At 28.4% G+C, this 22,406-nt stretch overlaps 1 protein-coding gene across 1 annotated transcript in view; it reads left to right on the forward strand.

Annotated features, from left to right (window-relative positions):
• LOC145265415 (voltage-dependent T-type calcium channel subunit alpha-1G-like) overlaps positions 1-22,406 on the forward strand; it is a 759,315-nt gene that overhangs the window by 598,165 nt on the left and 138,744 nt on the right. The window contains exons 23-26 of the mRNA XM_080121247.1: positions 5,392-5,518; positions 17,370-17,498; positions 20,196-20,285; positions 21,757-21,949. Of these exons, the coding sequence (XP_079977373.1) occupies positions 5,392-5,518; positions 17,370-17,498; positions 20,196-20,285; positions 21,757-21,949 (539 nt within the window). The remainder of the gene's footprint in view (positions 1-5,391; positions 5,519-17,369; positions 17,499-20,195; positions 20,286-21,756; positions 21,950-22,406) is intronic.

Consider the following 22,406-nt stretch of genomic DNA (forward strand, 5'->3'; position numbering starts at 1 on the left):
TATGATTATTAAGAATACAATTATTAAAAATATGATTATTAAGAATACAATTATTAAGAATACAATTATTAAAAATATGATTATTAAGAATACAATTATTAAGAATACAATTATTAAGAATACGATTATTAAGAATACAATTATTAAAAATATAATTATTAAGAATACAATTATTAAGAATACAATTATTAAAAATATGATTATTAAGAATACAATTATTAAGAATACAATTATTAAGAATACGATTATTAAGAATACAATTGTTAAGAATACGGTAATTAAGAATACAATAATTAAGAATACAATTATTAAAAATACAATTATTAAGAATACAATTATTAAAAATACAATTATTAAGAATACAATTATTAAAAATACGATTATTAATAATACAATAATTAAGAATACAATTATTAAAAATACAATTATACAAAATACAATTATTAAGATTACAATAATTAAGAATACAATTATTAAAAATACGATTATTAAGAATACAATAATTAAGAATACAATTATTAAAAATACGATTATTAAGAATACAATAATTAAAAATACAATTATTAAAAATACGATTATTAAGATTACAATAATTAAGAATACAATTATTAAAAATACGATTATTAAGAATACAATAATTAAGAATACAATTATTAAAAATACAATTATTAAGAATACAATAATTAAAAATACAATTATTAAAAATACGATTATTAAGAATACAATAATTAAGAATACAATTATAAAAATACAATTATTAAGAATACAACTATTAAAAATACAATTATTAAAAATACAATTATTAAGAATACAATAATTAAGAATACAATTATTAAAAATACGATTATTAAGAATACAATAATTAAGAATACAATTATTAAAAATACAATTATTAAAAATACAATTATTAAAAATACAATTATTAAAAATACAATTATTAAGAATACAATAATTAAGAATACAATTATTAAAAATACGATTATTAAGAATACAATAATTAAGAATACAATTATTAAAAATACAATTATTAAAAATACAATTATTAAAAATACAATTATTAAGAATACAATTATTAAAAATACAATTATTAAGAATACAATTATAAAATATACGATTATTAAAAATACAATAATTAAGAATACAATTATTAAAAATACAATTATCAAGAATACAATAATTTAGAATACAATTATTAAAAATACAAGTATTAAGAATACAATAATTAAGAATACAATTATTAAGAATACAATAATTAAGAATACAATTATTAAAAATACAATTATTAAAAATACAATTATTAAAAATACAATTATTAAAAATACAATTATTAAGAATATAATTATTAAAAATACAATTATTAAAAATACAATTATTAAAAATACAATTATTAAGAATATAATTATTAAAAATACAATTATTAAGAATACAATTATTAAAAATACGATTATTAAAAATACAATAACTAAGAATACAATTATTAAAAATACAATAATTAAGAATACAATAATTAAGAATACAATTATTAAAAATACAATTATAAGAATACAATTATTAAGAATACAATTATTAAGAATACAATTATTAAAAATACGATTATTAAGAATACAATTATTAAGAATACAATAATTAAGAATACAATTATTAAAAATACGATTATTAAGAATACAATTATTAGGAATACAATTATTAAGAATACAATTATTAAAAATACGATTATTAAAAATACAATTATTAAGAATACAATTATTAAAAATACAATTATTAAGAATACAATTATTAAAAATACAATAATTAAGAATACAATTATTAAAAATACAATTATTAAGAATACAATTATTAAAAATACAATTATTAAGAATACAATCATTAAGAATACAATTATTAAGAATACAATTATTAAAAATACAATTATTAAGAATACAATTATTAAGAATACAATAATTAAGAATACAATTATTAAAAATACAATTATTAAAAATACAATTATTAAGAATACAATTATTAAAAATACAATTATTAAGAATACAATAATTAAGAATACAATTATTAAGAATACAATTATTAAGAATACAATTATTAAGAATACGATTATTAAAAATACAATTATTAAGAATACAATTATTAAGAATACAATTATAAAAAATACAATTATTAAGAATACAATTATTAAAAATACAATTATTAAGAATACAATAATTAAAAATACAATTATTAAAAATACAATAATTAAAAATACAATTATTAAAAATACAATTATTAAAAATACAATTATTAAGAATACAATTATTAAAAATACAATTATTAAAAATACACTTATTAAAAATACAATTATTAAAAATACAATAATCAAGAATACAATTATTAAAAATACAATTATTAAAAATACAATTATTAAAAATACAATTATTAAAAATACAATTATTAAGAATACAATTATTAAAAATACAATTATTAAGAATACAATTATTAAAAATACGATTATTAAAAATACAATAAAAAAGAATACAATTATTAAAAATACAATAATTAAGAATACAATTATTAAAAATACAATAATTAAGAATACAATTATTAAAAATACAATTATAAGAATACAATTATTAAGAATACAATTATCAAGAATACAATTATTAAAAATACGATTATTAAGAATACAATTATTAAGAATACAATAATTAAGAATACAATTATTAAAAATACGATTATTAAGAATACAATTATTAAGAATGCAATTATTAAGAATACAATTATTAAAAATACGATTATTAAAAATACAATTATTAAGAATACAATTATTAAAAATACAATAATTAAGAATACAATTATTAAGAATACAATTATTAAGAATACAATTATTAAAAATACAATTATTAAGAATACAATTATTAAAAATACAATTAATAAGAATACAATTATTAAAAATACAATTATTAAGAATACAATTATTAAAAATACAATTATTAAGAATACAATTATTAAGAATACAATTATTAAAAATACAATTATTAAGAATGCAATTATTAAGAATACAATTATTAAGAATACAATTATTAAGAATACAATTATTAAGAATACGATTATTAAAAATACAATTATTAAGAATACAATTATTAAGAATACAATTATATAAAATACAATTATTAAGAATACAATTATTAAAAATACAATTATTAAGAATACAATAATTAAAAATACAATTATTAAAAATACAATAATTAAAAATACAATTATTAAAAATACAATTATTAAAAATACAATAATTAAAAATACAATTATTAAAAATACAATTATTAAAATTACAATAATTTAAAATACAATTATTAAAAATACAATTATTAAAAATACAATTATTAAAAATACAATTATTAAGAATACAATTATTAAAAATACAATTATTAAAAATACAATTATTAAAAATACAATTATTAAGAATACAATTATCAAAAATACAATTATTAAAAATACAATTAAAAATTGTTTACTCAGTCATGGCTGACGGAACGAAAACAAGTTACCCATGTGGATTAAATAAAAGATTCTGTTTGATATTATGTACAGATTCCTGAATTCAACAAGATGCACCTGAGGAAGGACTGGGGTTACATCGGTCAAAGCATTGTGAGGAAAACATCCAAGATCAATCCAAATAAAGCATAAAACTGTTTCACATCGTAGATGTTATTCTCACAACGTTTCGACCGATGTAACCTCCGGCATTCTTCAGATTCATCTTTTCAAACTTGGGAACCTAATAATCAAACTCGGGAATCTTTATGAAATTTCAAACTTTTTGATTAATTCATTCTCATTCCATCAGCTATCGTCAATGAAAAGTGTTCATTATTAGGTTATTCTTAGTTAACACAACGAGAACAATCTACCTCCTGGAACTATGACGTAATGGTTAAACAGTTTTATGAAGGTTGATGATTCAATCCTTACTCATAATGATAATTACTAAGAATAACTGTTTAAAAAATTAACGAACTTGTAGCCAGTCATGGCTGATGAAACAAGAAGAATTTACCCCCATGAATTAAAAAAAAGGGTTCAGTTTGAAATTACATATAAGTTCTATATGAAGATTCCAGAGTGCATAAAAAAAGGTACATCGGCTGAAACGCTGTGAACAATAACAATCAAGATGAGACCAGTAGTTTGAATATTCCAAAACATCAATTTGCATCAAAAAAAATTTAAAAAACGATTTTTTTTTTAATTTCATGTTGAACTGATTTTGTACATCGATTTCATTTTTGGTTTGCACATTTTTCCTTTTATTGAAATCTCCACAGGTGGCATGAATAATAATCTATATATCTATAAAGGTGAGAATGTGTGTGTGTGTGTGTGTGTGTGTGTGTGTGTGTGTGTGTGTGTGTGTGTGTGTGTGTGTGTGTGTGTGTGTGAGAGAGAGAGGACACTTCTTAACCTATATACCCAATGAATTATTGATCGACAGACTTGACATTTGGTATGCCGGGTAGCCTGTTAGTGGTTTATAAATTTATATAGAAATAGTTGACATGTGAACTTATTTTGGATGACGATAAAATCTTTGGGTATTACCAAGAAGCACACCGACATTTAATATAAATTATTTATAAATGTTATGTTATAGCAAATGAAAAAAAAAATGAAAGATATATATATATATATATATATATATATGCAAACATGCATATAAAAATGGAAATAAATGAAATATTGAAAGAATAGAAGGGTCGCCAATCAGCAAAGGCAACTGAAATCATAAACAGAGTTTTGTAAATGAAAATTATGAACAAAACAAAATTATTTATTGCGTCCACTTATGGAAATTCATGTTTGGTAAAAAAAAAAAGTGGAGTAAATAGACACAAGGTTAAGCGATATGCATATTAATATGTTCATAGTGTGCATTAAGGCACTGTGTATGTGTGTTGGTTTACCTTGGGTTTTTTTTTAGTGGGTATGAAGTTATGAGTAGCGATTCATTTCTTTTCTCCTAACTCACTAGTATGTAAGGATGTGTGCGTGAGATAAACAATTTTAACCTCCCTTGGTCAAAGGCATGGGGCAGGTGTTGAGCTCTTGGTTTTTTCGATGTGTAGTGTGCCGGTTTGAGAAATTTAGAAAAATCTAATTTTGTTGATCAGGTAACTGTCCTTATATATGTGGTTAATTTGGCATAAGATTGTTACTTTTGTGGTTTAAAATGATTTTCATTTTTGTGTTAACATGTTCCTGTGAAAACTAACTTGCTTTGGCGAATGAAGAGTAGAGCAAATCCCAAACGAAACAGAAGGAAAGGTGGTAGCTATTCGAGCCATTTACATTTTAGTATTTTCTCTGTAATTTAAGTATTTACTTTCTTTTTATGTTTTATTTTTTCTGTTTTACATTCGTCAGGGTGATCAGCCGAGCGCCAGGATTGAAATTGGTTGTACAGACATTGTTATCATCATTGCGACCAATCGGCAACATCGTGCTGATATGCTGTACTTTTTTTATCATATTTGGAATCTTGGGTGTGCAGGTAAGAACTTACCACGAAACAGAATTTATTTTCAAATTTATTATTTTTTATTTCAAATCTCAGAGGCAAAAAACAATCCTCATATAACACATGTTTGTAACGGATATATTTACCCGTTGTAGTGATCGGTTTGATCATCAGTTGAGATCGGTTATTCCCGATTTGTAGGTTGCGTGTTCGATATTTCATAAAGGCTGTTACATTGAAGGTTGGAGGTCGCCATTAACAGGTGAGGCATCGTAATAAACAATCAACAATAAAGAGCAAGTTTACGAGAATATTTAAAGAAAAACATTGAAAAGGAAGCACGCTAAAACAGGATAACATATTTACTTATATACAAGCATTATTTGTTTACACAGAGAAGTATTGAACAATACAGAGTGTGTTGTGTACACACACGTGTGTGTGTGTGTGTGTGTGTGTGTGTGTGTGTGTGTGTGTGTGTGTGTGTGTGTGTGTGTGTGTGTGTTTGTCAAGCATGCATAAAATTAATATGTTCGTTATACGTATGAGTTGTGTATAAATGTATGGAGTTAAAATTTTCGTGTGTATATATTCTTTGTGCATACGTGTGTCTGGATGTTTGTGTGTGTAATCACAAGAGTTCATTAAAATATGCATTGAATGTTCATAGTGTATGCGAGACTTAAGGGAAACATGTATTCATTCTTAACTTAAGAAAGGTAAATGCCATGCCGAGGCATGTGCATAATGTGCGTGCCTCACGAAGATTCAAATGAAAGAGAGTGAGAGATAGAGAACGGAACAGGAAGTAGAAAAACGCCACCTGTCAGACAAATCAGAAATCACGACAAGGGCAGATAACCAGTGCGTAATTGAGATGTTTTGTGTGCATGTGTGCGATCTGTGTAAAAGCATATTAGTTCAAAAGGTAGTCACCTATACATTTTAACGAAATCCAGAAAATACAGTGTGGCCCATTTAAAAGTATCTCGATCTATATAATCTTTCTGTCGTCAATTTTTTTAGATTAAGTAGTTTACTTAAAGGTAGCCCAAACTCTCTAATCTTTCTCTTAACGACCAACTGACACCACAAGACAAAATACAATTCCTTTTCCAACAAGATGGCGTTACATGACTCATGTCTCACAGATCACTGACACGGGTTCATGACATGTTTATGGAAGAGAGAACAATATGCAAAGGGTTATGGCCACCACGTTCCCTGGACTTGTTATCATGTAATGTTTATCTTTGAGGGACTTTAAAACAAAAAATTCATGCAAATAATCCTCACAATCTAAACCAACTAAAGGAGAACATTACCAACGCTATCAGGAGAATCACCAGAGAAGATCTACAGGCAGTATTTGCAAACGTTGTTAAACGTGCCCAGAAATGCATAAATGTCAACGAAAAGCACTTCCGGCATTTTTTTAGAACACTACAAGTAACTTAAACAACAAAAGAATGTTCCTTCTCTCTACTGCATTTTTTCTGGGCTATTTTTAAGTGGGCCACCCTGTAGAAATACCAAAACTGAAAAAGTTTGTTTAAATAAATATGTTTTCATGTTTTATATTTATGTTGTTTTATATTTATGTTGTTTTATATTTATGTTGTTTATGTTTATGTTGTTTTATATTATGTTGTTTTATATTTATGTTGTTTATATTTATGTTATTTTTATATTTATGTTGTTTTATATTTATGTTGTTTTATATTTATGTTGTTTTATGTTTATGTTGTTTTATGTTTATGTTGTTTTATATTTATGTTGTTTTATATTTATGCTGTTTTATGTTTATGTTGTTTTATATTTATGTTGTTTTATGTTTATGTTATTTTATATTTATGTTGTTTTATATTTATGTTGTTTTATATTTATGTTGTTTTATAATTATGTTGTTTTATGTTTATGTTGTTTTATAATTATGTTGTTTTATATTTATGTTGTTTTATGTTTATGTTGTTTTATATTTATGTTGTTTTATATTTATGTTGTTTTATGTTTATGTTGTTTTATATTTATGTTGTTTTATATTTATGTTGTTTTATATTTATGTTGTTTTATATTAATGTTGTTTTATGTTTATGTTATTTTATAATTATGTTGTTTTATGTTTATGTTGTTTTATGTTTATGTTGTTTTATATTTATGTTGTTTTATATTTATGTTGTTTTATATTTATGTTGTTTTATATTTATGTTGTTTTATGTTTATATTGTTTTATGTTTATGTTATTTTATATTTATGTTGTTTTATATTTATGTTGTTTTATATTTATGTTGTTTTATGTTTATATTGTTTTATATTTATGTTGTTTTATATTTATATTGTTTTATATTTATGTTGTTTTATGTTTATATTGTTTTATATTTATGTTGTTTTATATTTATGTTGTTTTATGTCTATATTGTTTTATGTTTATATTGTTTTATATTTATGTTGTTTTATGTTTATGTTATTTTATATTTATGTTGTTTTATATTTATGTTGTTTTATATTTATGTTGTTTTATGTTCATATTGTTTTATATTTATGTTGTTTTATGTTTATGTTATTTTATATTTATGTTGTTTTATATTTATGTTGTTTTATATTTATGTTGTTTTATGTTGATGTTGTTTTATATTTATGTTGTTTTATATTATGTTGTTTTGTATTTATGTTGTTTTATGTTTATGTTGTTTTATATTTATGTTGTTTTATGTTTATATTGTTTTATGTTTATGTTGTTTTATATTTATATTGTTTTATATTTATATTGTTTTATATTTATGTTGTTTTATGTTTATATTGTTTTATATTTATGTTGTTTTATATTATGTTGTTTTGTATTTATGTTGTTTTATGTTTATGTTGTTTTATATTTATGTTGTTTTATGTTTATATTGTTTTATGTTTATGTTGTTTTATATTTATGTTGTTTTATATTTATGTTGATTTATATTGATGTTGTTTTATATTTATGTTGTTTTATGTTTATATTGTTTTATATTTATGTTGTTTTATATTATGTTGTTTTGTATTTATGTTGTTTTATGTTTATGTTGTTTTATGTTGATGTTGTTTTATGTTTATGTTGTTTTATGTTTATATTGTTTTATGTTTATGTTGTTTTATATTTATGTTGTTTTATGTTTATGTTGTTTTATGTTTATGTTTTTTATATTTATGTTTTTTATATTTATGTTGTTTTATATTTATGTTTTTTTATATTTATGTTGTTTTATATTTATGTTGTTTTATGTTTATGTTGTTTTATATTTATGTTTTTTATATTGATGTTGTTTTATATTTATGTTGTTTTATGTTTATATTGTTTTATATTTATGTTGTTTTATGTTTATGTTGTTTTATATTTATGTTGTTTTATGTTTATATTGTTTTATATTTATGTTTTTTATATTTATGTTGTTTTATGTTTATGTTGTTTTATATTTATGTTGTTTTATATTTATGTTGTTTTATATTTATGTTGTTTTATGTTTATATTGTTTTATATTTATGTTGTTTTATATTTATGTTGTTTTATGTTTATATTGTTTTATATTTATGTTGTTTTATATTATGTTGTTTTGTATTTATGTTGTTTTATGTTTATGTTGTTTTATGTTTATGTTGTTTTATGTTTATACAGTTTTATGTTTATGTTGTTTTATATTTATGTTGTTTTATATTTATGTAGTTTTATGTTTATGTTGTTTTATATTTATACTAGCAAAGATACCCGTGCTTCGCACGGAGCTTTGTTGCGCACTCGGGTACCAAAATCTGTGGGCACCTTTCCAGTAAGTTGATGTTGTAAGAGCAACGATTGCATAAGGTGATTAACATTTTAACTACCTCTTGTAGTGACTGAAATTCAATCAGGAACTTCACAAAACATTTTCATCAAAAAGGAAGGTTACTTGATGTTACATAGTAAATTTTTCATTGAAGTAATTTTCAACTCTTGCTTAAATTTTATCTTGCACATTCAATACTAAAAACTTACCACAATCAGATCATGTCAGTTTTTCCTCATATCCATTTCTCGAACTTTTCACTGAAGAGCCTCAGGGTAAACTACATTTCTGCTGCTTTGATTTGGAGCCAGAATGTAGAGTTTTTCTGAACTTCCTGTTTGGCTGATGGAGACGTAGAACATACCGTGACTGAAGCAGTCTGATGTCAAGTCTACGCAAATGGTGTTAAATGTCTGACCTTGACTTTTGTTTATGCTCATTGCAAAACACACCTTCACAGGAAATTGGAGTCTCCGGAATTTAAATGGAAGTTCTGAGTCCGATGGAACTAAGGGGATCCTTGGCAGTAGAACGGTTTCGCCTTTGTAGGGACCACAGGAAATGGTGGCCTCAAGTACATTGGTGTGCAATCTGGTGATAACACATCTGGTTCCGTTTGTTGTTTTTGGCGGTTCCAAGGATCGAAGAATCATGATTGGCGATCCAATTTTGAGATTTAAAATGTGTGGAGGCATTCCAGATATCTCCAAAGAGTTTAAAAACTCCACAGGGTAGTGAACAGCTTCATATTCATTAGTAGCCGAATCAACTGACTTGTATTGCTTTGTGTCTCCTGGAAATTCATCCATTATTGAATTGTTCAAATGATTCACATTGCTGTTTAATGGCGAAATAATAGCCCTCTCAGCAAGCCACTCCGGTGATTTTCCATTGTTTTGCAGGTCTGGGTACACTTTGTCTTTCAGTTGCTTCTGATTACCGACACATTTACCAAGCGCAGTTGGAATCTTAATTGTGTCAGGTGAAGAAGTGATAGGAAACTGACCATTACCGATTTGGAGAAGCAATTTTGAGAAGTCTGCTGCAGCTGTGTTATCAGAGATATAGGCTCTCATATTAGTAGTCAGTCTCTTCACTATAACGTGCCTCCAGAGATAGGATTGTTTCAAACTTGCATTGACAATGTTAGCCCTTGTGCCATTTTTAACCACTGGGAGGATTTGACGGAAATCACCGCAAAATAAGGTTGGAATGCCACCCATGGGATTCTTGTTTCCTGTGATGTCTTGCAGTGTTCGGTCAATTGCTTCATAAGCACTCTTGTGCGTCATTGGGGCTTCGTCTACAATGATTGCAGAGGTGTCTCTAATTACATTTGCCAAGGCTGAGTTACCAGTAATTTTGCAAACTGGCATTCGATGAGTATCCAAGGGTACTTTAAAAGTGCTGTGAAGAGTGCGGCCACCTTGTAGTAGAGTAGCAGCAATGCCACTGGATGCTGTTGCAAGCACAATCTTTCTCATGGATCTAATCTTTGCAAGGATCAAATTGATTACAAAAGTCTTGCCCGTACCACCTGGAGCATCAAGAAACATCATGTTTTTGTTCATTTCACCTTGTGCTTCCAACATTGCCATGAATGAATTGTAAACTTCTCTTGGAGAATCGGTCAGTTTTTCTTGCATATTTTCTGCTTGTAGGGAAAGTTCTTCAAGATTATAAGTAACTTCACGTTGATACTCTCTCGCGAGTCTTTCATCTCTCCCTTGCGTTGGTGCAGGTAATCCATAGCTTGCCAATGGTTGACCGCACATAAGGAGAACTTTTTCTTCAATTAGACAAAGAGTTTTATTGTAGATGTCCTCATTAAAATCTGCTTCTGGATTGTTAACTTCTTCTGTGAATGTCTTCAGATATTACATCACGAAAAGCCATCCAGATCTCAAGAGGATTTCTTGGCTCACAGGCTGTTAAAATTATCACAAATAGGCTTCGCAAATTTGAAGGTGATTGAGTGGCACTTGCCTCTCCTACTCCTTGATGCAAGTGATGGTCATTTTCTAGAAGGCCTTGAGCAAGGCACGCTGCTCTGTATGTTTCAAACACCTGACCATTGTATGCTCGCAAATTTTGAAATGAAGTTGGACCAGCAACCTCATTGAGCAACAGGCGTAAGAAATAACACTCTCCTGCTTTTGGACTAATCGTGTAGATTCTCCCAATGCATGGTGCCTTCCATACATCATCATTTTCAGTACCTTCAACTTGTACCCCACGCATTCTTCTCATCCATTTCTTTGTCGATTTGTTCCAAGTGTAAAACTCAGGGACTTCTACGTATTTGAGACCCCTTGCAAAGTCATCCTCATGGCAGAGTTGAAAAAATGCTGTCAAAGTTGTGGCAGGCGGTGGACCTTGGGCTCGTTCCAGAGCAGTATCAGCTGAGAACATGACATGCTGCCCATTTTCAAGATGAACAGAAAGTTGTACAATTGGGGGGAAATGTTCATGGATGGGATGTTCCAATATCCTCCAGGCCGCCTCTGAACTGCCGACATACCTTGCATTCTGGAACTGCTGGATCTCATCCACAATGTGACTTTGTACTTGGCCTTGTTGGTTAGCTGCTCCATCAGTTCTTTGTAGTTCAAACACTGCTTGATCACATCCTTTATTCACGTATTTGAGGACATATTTGATGCTTTGGATCGAGCTGCAAATTTCTACGTTAATGTGAGCGTTGAACTGCTGAAGGAGGACCTTGTTGTACGGAACAATCCACTGGTTTGTTATTTCTTGATTAACATACCGACCATTTCTCTTCATCCTTATTGTACCAGTCTGGCCTCCATCTTCTGGTTTTCTTCGCCTGTACTTGGGGTAAGAGTCTTGGCCTTGCTCGGTACACTGAAGAAATTCTTTTGGGTATTTTTTGGAACATTTGTTGTCAATCATACATGGACAATTTGGATTAAATGGTCCACAAGGTCCATGCACCATATGTGCCATCACTTTAGCATGAAGATCAGGATCTTCCTCTTTGTCAGGGATCTCTGCAGATATGCAGAGATCCATTTTTTCTGGTAGAAGTTTGTCCTCTGGGGCCTGCCAGGTGAGGATGTGTGCATGCGGCAGTCCTCTTTTTTGATATTCAATACTGTACAGGAAAGCCCTCAACCTGCCAAATCCTCCCTTTTTAATAAATTCAAGTAACTTTTTTAGCTTCTGCCTGAAAACCCTGGCAACAATATCTGGACGATCCTGAGGGTCTTGCCCTTGAAGACAATTTTCTGTAATTTCTGTCCACTTTGGATTTGTTGTGAACGTGATGAAGAGGTCGGCTCGGCCCATTCGCCGAACATATGCCATGGCATCACTTTGACGCTCAAACATGTATCGAGGGCCTCCTGTATAAGTTGCCGGAAGTACAACTCGTTGACCAAACTGTTCTGGATTCCCATCCTCCCTAAGAATTGAATCTCTCAAGTTGCTATAATTGTCAGCTCTCAGGGTCTGTTGCTCACACCTCAGGAACTGTAAACGTTCTGTTTCAATCTTGCAGTACACATCCACCAGCCATTGTTGAAATAGCCTTCGGTACCAGAGAAAATAGTTTCCAGGCTGAGTCATTAAATGGTACGAATAAAATTGCTGTTGGGTAACTTTTCGCCCATTGGATGCCTTCATGTAGATGTTGTAAGATGGAGAACCATAGGGGTACATTAACGGGTACATTAAAGTATCGTAGAGGGGATGTAGTTCGGAGATCCATTTTAATGTATCATTTCTAAAACGCAAGACAATATCCCGGTTAGCTGTTGGTTCATTCTCCATTAATATTCCAATCTCATACGTTGTTGTTGGAGCATTGAATCGCCGTGGATGCTCTTCTTGCGGCCTTCGGTCTTCCCTTATGACAACTTTATGTTCTATCAAGTGTTCTTCTTCAATCCTCTCCTTTGTTGTTTTCAGCTGACAAATGAAGCTGTTGTTCTCATGTAAAAATTCAGTCAGACTTTGGAGAATGTCTCTATTGAGTCTACTGTCACGTCCCCGATTATGTAGTTCCTCTTCCAGACTATCCAAGAAGTAGACTTGAATAAACTTTGCTGTTTCATCTTCAGGTGGTAAAAGACTCCCAATCTGGTGGCAAACCTGGCCTCGAATTCTAAAAGAAGGATTCCACCCATGTACTGCCGCAATTTTGTGACCAAATGATGTCATTGCAAAACAATTGTTATAACTGCGTAGATTTTGCAGAAAATCTTTAGAGATGGGACCATTGCCGGAGAGCAAATCTTGAAGCAACTGAGGCAGTGGTGGAAAGCTATCAAGCACAACTTTGCCAGAAGAACAACAACAACCAGGGGTTTCTCCTTTAAATTTTACAGCTGAGCAATGTTGACATACTTTGTCCATTTTTCCTATATCAGCTGTAGTGAGAGAGTCATTTTTGTTGTAGAGCAATCCTTTTCTATTGCAGTGTTCTATTTCATGGTGTCTCAAAGCAGTCATTCGTTGTCTAGCTGCCTCGTTTTCTGTCAATTGCTGGGGCAAAGTCATACTCTCTCTCCATGCAGCCTCTCGTTGTTGCCCTTGGTATAGGCGAAAGCTTCGTTGGGTTTCCGATTCATTCTGATGTCGTTGAGCCACTCTCAACTGACCTTGTGTACGTCTACTTACCTCATATAATTCATTCGATCGTAATATTGCTTCTCTTTCCAGTGCATATCTTTGCCTTTCTTGAATTTCATCTTGTGATAAATTTAACCGCCTTACAGCATGTCTAGTTCTGTCAGCTTCACGTTGGGTTTCTCTTTCCAAATCTGACAGTCTTGCTCTCCTTTCTCTTTGATGTATCCTGTTAAGTTCTAGACGTCTTTCTCTATCTGAATTGTTTTCATTGGAGCGAATTGCAGCAACTCTTAGTCTATTAGCTTCCAATCTTTCCATTCTTTCTTCCTCACTTTCGTTTCTACTTCGTTTGGGTGGCATAATTTCGGTTTTAAACGGAATTGTTTAACGATATTAATGATTGTAAACAAACGGAACCAGATGTGTTATCACCAGATTGCACACCAATGTACTTGAGGCCACCATTTCCTGTGGTCCCTACAAAGGCGAAACCGTTCTACTGCCAAGGATCCCTTTAGTTCCATCGGACTCAGAACTTCCATTTAAATTCCGGAGACTCCAATTTCCTGTGAAGGTGTGTTTTGCAATGAGCATAAACAAAAGTCAAGGTCAGACATTTAACACCATTGGCGTAGACTTGACATCAGACTGCTTCAGTCACGGTATGTTCTACGTCTCCATCAGCCGGACAGGAAGTTCAGAAAAACTCTACATTCTGGCTCCAAATCAAAGCAGCAGAAATGTAGTTTACCCTGAGGCTCTTCAGTGAAAAGTTCGAGAAATGGATATGAGGAAAAACTGACATGATCTGATTGTGGTAAGTTTTTAGTATTGAATGTGCAAGATAAAATTTAAGCAAGAGTTGAAAATTACTTCAATGAAAAATTTACTATGTAACATCAAGTAACCTTCCTTTTTGATGAAAATGTTTTGTGAAGTTCCTGATTGAATTTCAGTCACTACAAGAGGTAGTTAAAATGTTAATCACCTTATGCAATCGTTGCTCTTACAACATCAACTTACTGGAAAGGTGCCCACAGATTTTGGTACCCGAGTGCGCAACAAAGCTCCGTGCGAAGCACGGGTATCTTTGCTAGTAAATAATATTTCTGAATAGTACAATTATAAACAATTATATTGTACCTATTTACTATGCCTCCCCACGGGACAGAGTTAGACACCAGGGTCGTTTTTTAACGTGGAGAAAAGGTACAAAAATAAAAATTGTCTCAGTCGTGAAGGATTTCTCCTCCACCGAAAGAGAACAAGAAAATGAAGTGCAGCATCTGAAGAACAGATACTACACTTTGATCTTGACCAAAAGGAATGAATAAAAGCGACCTACGTGTGACTCATTACTTCCGGGTGTAAACGTCACAGTCTAAAAGTAATAATTAAAAAAAAAAAGTAAATGTAAAATAAATGTAATACCAACTTAGGTTAACTAAGTAAACAGTACAATTAAAACAGTTCTATTAAAACAAATAATTACTAAGATCTAGGTAATTGTTAGTCTCATTGTTATGGTTTTAAAGAAAAAAATGTGTAAAAAAAGTTCTGCTTTTGTGAGTACGTGTATTTCTTTTAAATTACATAACCTTTTTATTTTATTATTTATATCTCTTTTAAATTTATATATTTTGTTAGTAAACTGGAAGAAATTCAGTTGAATAAAACCTTGTTCGTGTTCTTTACGTTAAACTCATATTTTTATAAAAGGTTCATCCGGTTTAAAGAAAGCACTAAGTTTAAATAAGACTGGAAATAACTAATTCAATATATAAATAGAAAAATGAAATAAATATAAGCTTTAAGTATTAAGATAGTAATAATCAAAATGTAATAAATTATTTGTAGTTCAAATCTATGATAAGACAGGCTTTCGAAATAGGCTCGACCAGAAAGATTAAATTGGAACGAAATTATAATCTCCGTGCCATTTTCAAAACAACCCCACAAAAGTAACGGTATCCTGCAGTTGGTTAAATGACAATGGTTGTAAGAAAAATGTAAAAGAAAATGCACTTATCTGTTTATTTTGACCTGTTTTATTTAATTAAAAAAAAATTGGCTATAACTAGAAGAGAGCGTTATGTTTTGGGGGTTGTTTAAAAAATAGAATGGAAATAAAGTTAGTTCCGTTTTAATTGTCTTTATTTGCGGCAAGCGCTAACAAAATCGAAAAATCACTGTTTACATTCGAAATGTTAACTTTTATAGGTTTACAGGTTTGCTGACAAGGCTGGGGGTGTTTAATACAATTATTTTACTAAATTGATTTTTTTCATTTAAAAATAAAATTATTTCTTTTTTAATAAAGTTTTATTTTAAAATATTTGTTTTTGTTTATTTATATAAAATTACGATAGTTGAATTGTATTCTTTCAATTATATTGGCAAGTAAAATATAAAAGATTAAAACGGAACGAAATTGAAATTTCCATTACATTTTCAATACAATCCCAAAACATAAAGCTTTCCTCGCCAATGAATTGTTTTGATAATATACGTAAATCGAATATAAAATTAAATGAAAATATATTAAATAATTAAATGTAAAATAGATTTTGTAAATAGTACAGTTGAAATGATTAGAACATTTCCAATATGTAATAAGGTCGAGGTAATTAGTTAAAGAGATTTAATATAATGTGATATGCAAATGAGCATAAGTCATTCGATATGGGGGTGGTTTGTAGACTAGTATATAAAGAAATTAGGTATAGATTCTTATGTCTCCTATAACAGAAACATCCTAAAATGGGTTCTAATGTTTCTCTACCAAGAGAGATCTACCCTCTTACCTCCTTTATATTCCGTTGATGATGGAGAGCTGTACACGCAGACAGAAACACACGAACCCTATTACTTTATAAAAATATAGATTGTTTTATATTTATGTTGTTTTATGTTTATATTGTTTTATATTTATGTTGTTTTATGTTTATATTGTTTTATATTTATGTTGTTTTATATTTATGTTGTTTTATGTTTATGTTGTTTTATATTTATTTTGTATATGTTTATGTTGTTTTATATTATGTTGTTTTATATTATGTTGTTTTATATTTATGTTGTTTTATGTTTATGTTGTTTTATATTATGTTGTTTTATGTTTATATTGTTTTATATTTATGCTGTTTTATATTTATGTTGTTTTATATTTATGTTGTTTTATATTTATGTTGTTTTATGTTTATATTGTTTTATATTTATGTTGTTTTATATTATGTTGTTTTGTAGTTATGTTGTTTTATTTTTATGTTGTTTTATGTTTATGTTGTTTTATGTTTATGTTGTTTTATATTTATGTTGGTTTATATTTATGCTGTTATATATTTATGTTGTTTTAAGTTTATGTTGTTTTATATTAATGTTGTTTTATGTTTATGTTGTTTTATGTTTATGTTGTTTTATGTTTATGTTGTTTTATATTTATGGTGTTTCATATTTATGTTGTTTTATATTTATGTTGTTTTATGATTATGTTGTTTCAGCTATTCAAAGGGACATTTCATTACTGCTATGGTCCTCATATCCAAAATGTTACCAACAAAACAGATTGTATAAAAGATCCCAGAAACCGTTGGCGGAACCAAAAATACAATTTTGATAGTTTAGGTCAGGTAAGTCCAACGTTAGAAATTAATTTTTCAAATATTTTAAGAAAAATTTTTTGCCTTAAAAAACAGCATTTCAATATTGCAAAGTCGAGAGAACAACAAACTTTATAATTTGCTTCCGATATTTCTCGTAAGTTGAGGTAAAGAATAGTGTCTACACGCATGACTACAGTAGTAATCGATTTCCTACAGTGAGTGAAATAGAACTGAATCATTGTCATAATTGCTAGTTACGTTTTTAAATTTAGGCATTTAATCCAAATGTAAAGACTCGGTTTTCCAACTTGAGTATTTAATGTACTTAATGTATTTAATGTATTTAATGTACAGAGCAAACATTTAAAAATGGAAAAAAACGACAATAACTATTTCGACCATAAATGGTTTCAGGTCTGGAAAGATAGAATTTACAAGTTCTTTCTATTCATTAGAATCATTGCAAAGCATATTCAACGACAGATTTAACCATTTCATCATCTTGCTGATCGCTTGACAAAAGATAGGAAAAATCTTATGCTGTAGTCGGTTAAGAAGCAGACTCATGGTATCTCGTTCCACAAATGGAAATTGTAATTTTATTAAGAAATTTATTGACAAAACAAAATATATACTGATGTATATAGATTTATTTATTAGTTAAGATAAAAACAGGACATTGATGGGAGAAAATGCTCTTTATATTTAGGCATTTCGAAACCTAATGCTTTTCTTCAATAATATTACTAGCACGGTGCTCCATGTTACCTAGCGGTTTGGAGTGAAGAATAGTATTTAAATCGCGACAAGAGTAACTTCTTTTGATTTTTTCTGGAAATATTATGAGTGAAGTACGATTGAAAAGAGTTAACGTTTTATTGCCATAATCATGAATTTAAAAATGTTATGGGATTAATCCAAATTTAAAGACTCGGTTTATTATTAAATAAGTATATGAATATATATCACACATCATAAATATATATCGCACATCATAAATATATATCATACATCATAAATATAGATCACACATCATAAATACATATCATCCATCATAAATATATACCAGACATCATCAATACATATCACACATCATAAATATATACCAGACATCATAAATACATATCATACATCATAAATATATACCAGACATGATAAATACATATCACACATCATAAATATATACCAGACATCATAAATATTCATCACACATCATAAATATATATCACACATCATAAATATATATCGCACATCATAAATATGCATCGTACATCACAAATATATATAACACATCATAAATACATATTACACATCATAAATATATATCACACATCATAAATATACATCACACATGATAAATATATATCGCACATAATAAATATATATCACATATCATAAATATCAACCACACATCATAAATATATATCGCACATCATAAATATGCATCGCACATCATAAATACATATCATACATCATAAATATGTATCACACATCATAAATATATATCCCACTTCATAAATATGCATCACACATCATAAATATGTATCACACATCATAAATATATATCACACATCATAAATATACACCGCACATCATAAATATCTATCACACATCATAAATATACATTGCACATCATAAATATCTATCGCACTTCATAAATATGCATCACACATCATAAATACGTATTACACATCATAAATATGTATTACACATCGTAAATAGGTATTACACATCATAAATATATATCAAACATCATAAATAACTTTCACACATCATAAATATATATCGCACATCATATTTACAACTAGAGAACTCAGTATATTTAGTATACAAAATAAAAAAAACTTAACACATACAAGACAATAATTTTTTCAATCATAACTAGTCCCTTTCAGGTTTTTTCATGATAATCGAATTTGCATGCTCTTTCTGTTTATTGCAAATATTACAAATATTACAAATATTGCAAATATTACAAATATTACAAATATTGCAAATATTGCAAATATTAAAATATTACAATTATTACAAATATTGCGAATATTACAAATATTACAAATATTACAAATATTGCAAATATTACAAATATTACAAATATTGCAAATATTACAAATATTGCAAATATTACAAATATTACAAATATTACAAATATTGCAAATATTATAAATATTGCAAATATTACAAATATTACAAATATTGCAAATATTACAAATATTGCAAATATTACAAATATTACAAATATTGCAAATATTATAAATATTGCAAATATTACAAATATTACAAATATTGCAAATATTACAAATATTGCAAATATTATAAATATTTCAAAAAGATACCAAGTTTAACCTTTTCATCATTTTGCTGATCCCCTGACCAGAGATTTGAAGAATCTTATGCTTTAGTTAGTTTGGAAGCAACTTGTGGTATCTTGTTACACAGGTGTGATATTCTAGAAAAGAAACTTTGTTCATGTATTTTTTTTTTTTTTGGTAAAGAGAAGGAGAAAGGGAAGAGGGGTACAAAAACATGCTTAAAGAGGCAGCTAGAATCCTAAAAAAATTTCTTAGTTAAAGTCTCTGAAATAACGAGTGAATGTCTATCCAATGTCGAGCATCCAATTGGATGCTCGATCCCCAGTAAAAAAAAAAATAAATAAATAACAAAATTTAAAAAGAAAAAAATGAAAAAAAGTAAACTTTCAGCTTTCATGTTTTCTTCTTTCAGGCTCTTATGGCCCTTTTTGTTCTTGCATCTAAGGACGGATGGGTTGGCATCATGTACACTGGTTTGGATGCAGTCGGAGTGGACATGCAGGTAACAACAACGAACCGTTACTTTTTGACCGAAATGTTTGATCAAAAGATAAAAAATAACCTAAAAATTATAATAAATTTTATTTTTTATTTATTTGTTAGTTAGGGGGTAAAATTTTTCCTTTGACTCCATTTAATTAATCAGCCTCCCTTTAGTATTAAAATAAAAATATAAGTTTCGCTTTACTAGTATAAGATCCGTCATGTATGTTTGAAAATATTGAAAGGAAACGGATTTTCAACTAAATATGTGAAACGAGTTTTAGCAGCATGACTTAAAAGAGCTAAGGACGATGGCATTAAAGAAATGGGCAACAGCAAGCAGAAAAAAGAACAGCTTGGTATGGACGGACCGCTGAATAGAAAAGACAGAGTTCTCTATGACAGTAAACAAAATAGAATTGCAAAGTCAACCGAACGCGAGCACATTCAATTAAAATACTTGTAAAATAAACAGAGGATGCAACATTGCGGCAATGGGGCAGGGGTTGGAGTTTGGTTGACAGTGCAGGTTGGAGAATCTTTTATCACCCTGTCTAAGAGTGAGAGACTAATGGTAGATGGCAACAATACTCCACGCATGAGTGAATAGTGGTTTTGTAGGGATATAGGATACTCTCAGGTGTGAATACTTTTCTAACACGGTAGAAAGAGCCCACCTTCTTCGTAGCAGCCTTGGCAATGTCCTCAACGTATTTGTCCCAACTCTTGTTGCCTGTAAATATTAAGTCAAGGAGTTTAGACGAAGAACTTTCAGGTATTATTAGTCGTGGCAATCGGTGGTTGAGAAGGTTTCTTGTAATTGTTGAAGAAAAAAGTCTTGGCATCATTAATTGTGACCATCCATTTACGTCCCCATTCCACTACAAACTGGGGGATCATTCTATAAAGTTTCAGCCATTGCTTTAGATATATGTGTTCATTCGTTTTCCCCTCATGTCAATTATAGAGCGTGGTGTGATCCACAAATATGCCCATTTCAGAGATAATTTTATCGGGGGGGGGGGGCTCATTTATGAATATGGAGAATAATAAAGGTCCAAGGATCGATCCCTGAGGCACATCCGCATTTATATCATGTTGTGTTAATATATGACCTTCGAGGACAACCTGAATTTTTCTCTTGTCTTAGAAGGATTTGATTATATTAAATAGTCGTCAATCAATACTGCATGATTTCATTTTCATGGCAAAACTTTTCTGTCACACTTTGTCAAAGGCCTTAAATCTATTAAGATTTTTTTTTTCTAAATGAATATTTTTTTGCAACAATTTTCCAAATGAGACAAAGGACAGTAAAACGAAGATTTTAAGAATGAATTTGATAAATAACGAAAATGAATTTGATAAATAACGAAAATGAATTTGATAAATAACGAAAATGAATTTGATAAATAACGAAAATAATTATTAGAGAAAAAGAAATTAACTTAATTATAGGATTTTCTAACTGTACCTTTTTTCCATTTCAGCCCAAAGAAAATTATAATGAGTGGCGTCTGTTATATTTCATCTCTTTCTTACTTCTTGTTGGCTTCTTTGTGTTAAACATGTTTGTTGGTGTTGTTGTTGAAAACTTCCACAAGTGCCGGGAGAGTCAAGAGCAGGAGGAACGGGCACGGAGAGATGCAAAACGAAAACAGAAAATGGAGAAAAAGAAGAAAAGTAAGCATTTGCTTTTTTTATTATCCCTCCCACCTCAAAAAAAAATTATTTTCTTCTTTTTATTCTTTGCTTATATTGTTTTCTGATTATTTTTTTTTCTTATTTTTTTTATTATTATAATTAAAAGAAAAAATATTGATCAATAAATAATAATTAAAATAGATAAAATTGATTGAAAATGAAACTTTAAAAAAACGGAGCAATCATTGGCCTAAATCACAGAAGAAACAAATTTTTATCTGCTTTTCTTACAAAAGATTATTTTCTGTCAATTAAGAAAGAGAAAAAAATCTCACTTTATTTTATATATAACATTATTCATTTGTTATGCATTTTTGACGCAGATTTCTCTTTTCTACTGCTCTAAATACAGATTTCTCTTTTCTACTGCTCTAAATACAGATTTCTCTTTTCTACTGCTCTAAATACAGATTTCTCTTTTCTACTGCTCTAAATA

The sequence above is a fragment of the Euprymna scolopes genome, chromosome 40, assembly GCF_053919585.1.
Source record: "Euprymna scolopes isolate OS-2025 chromosome 40, ASM5391958v1, whole genome shotgun sequence".
NCBI lineage: Eukaryota > Metazoa > Mollusca > Cephalopoda > Sepiida > Sepiolidae > Euprymna > Euprymna scolopes.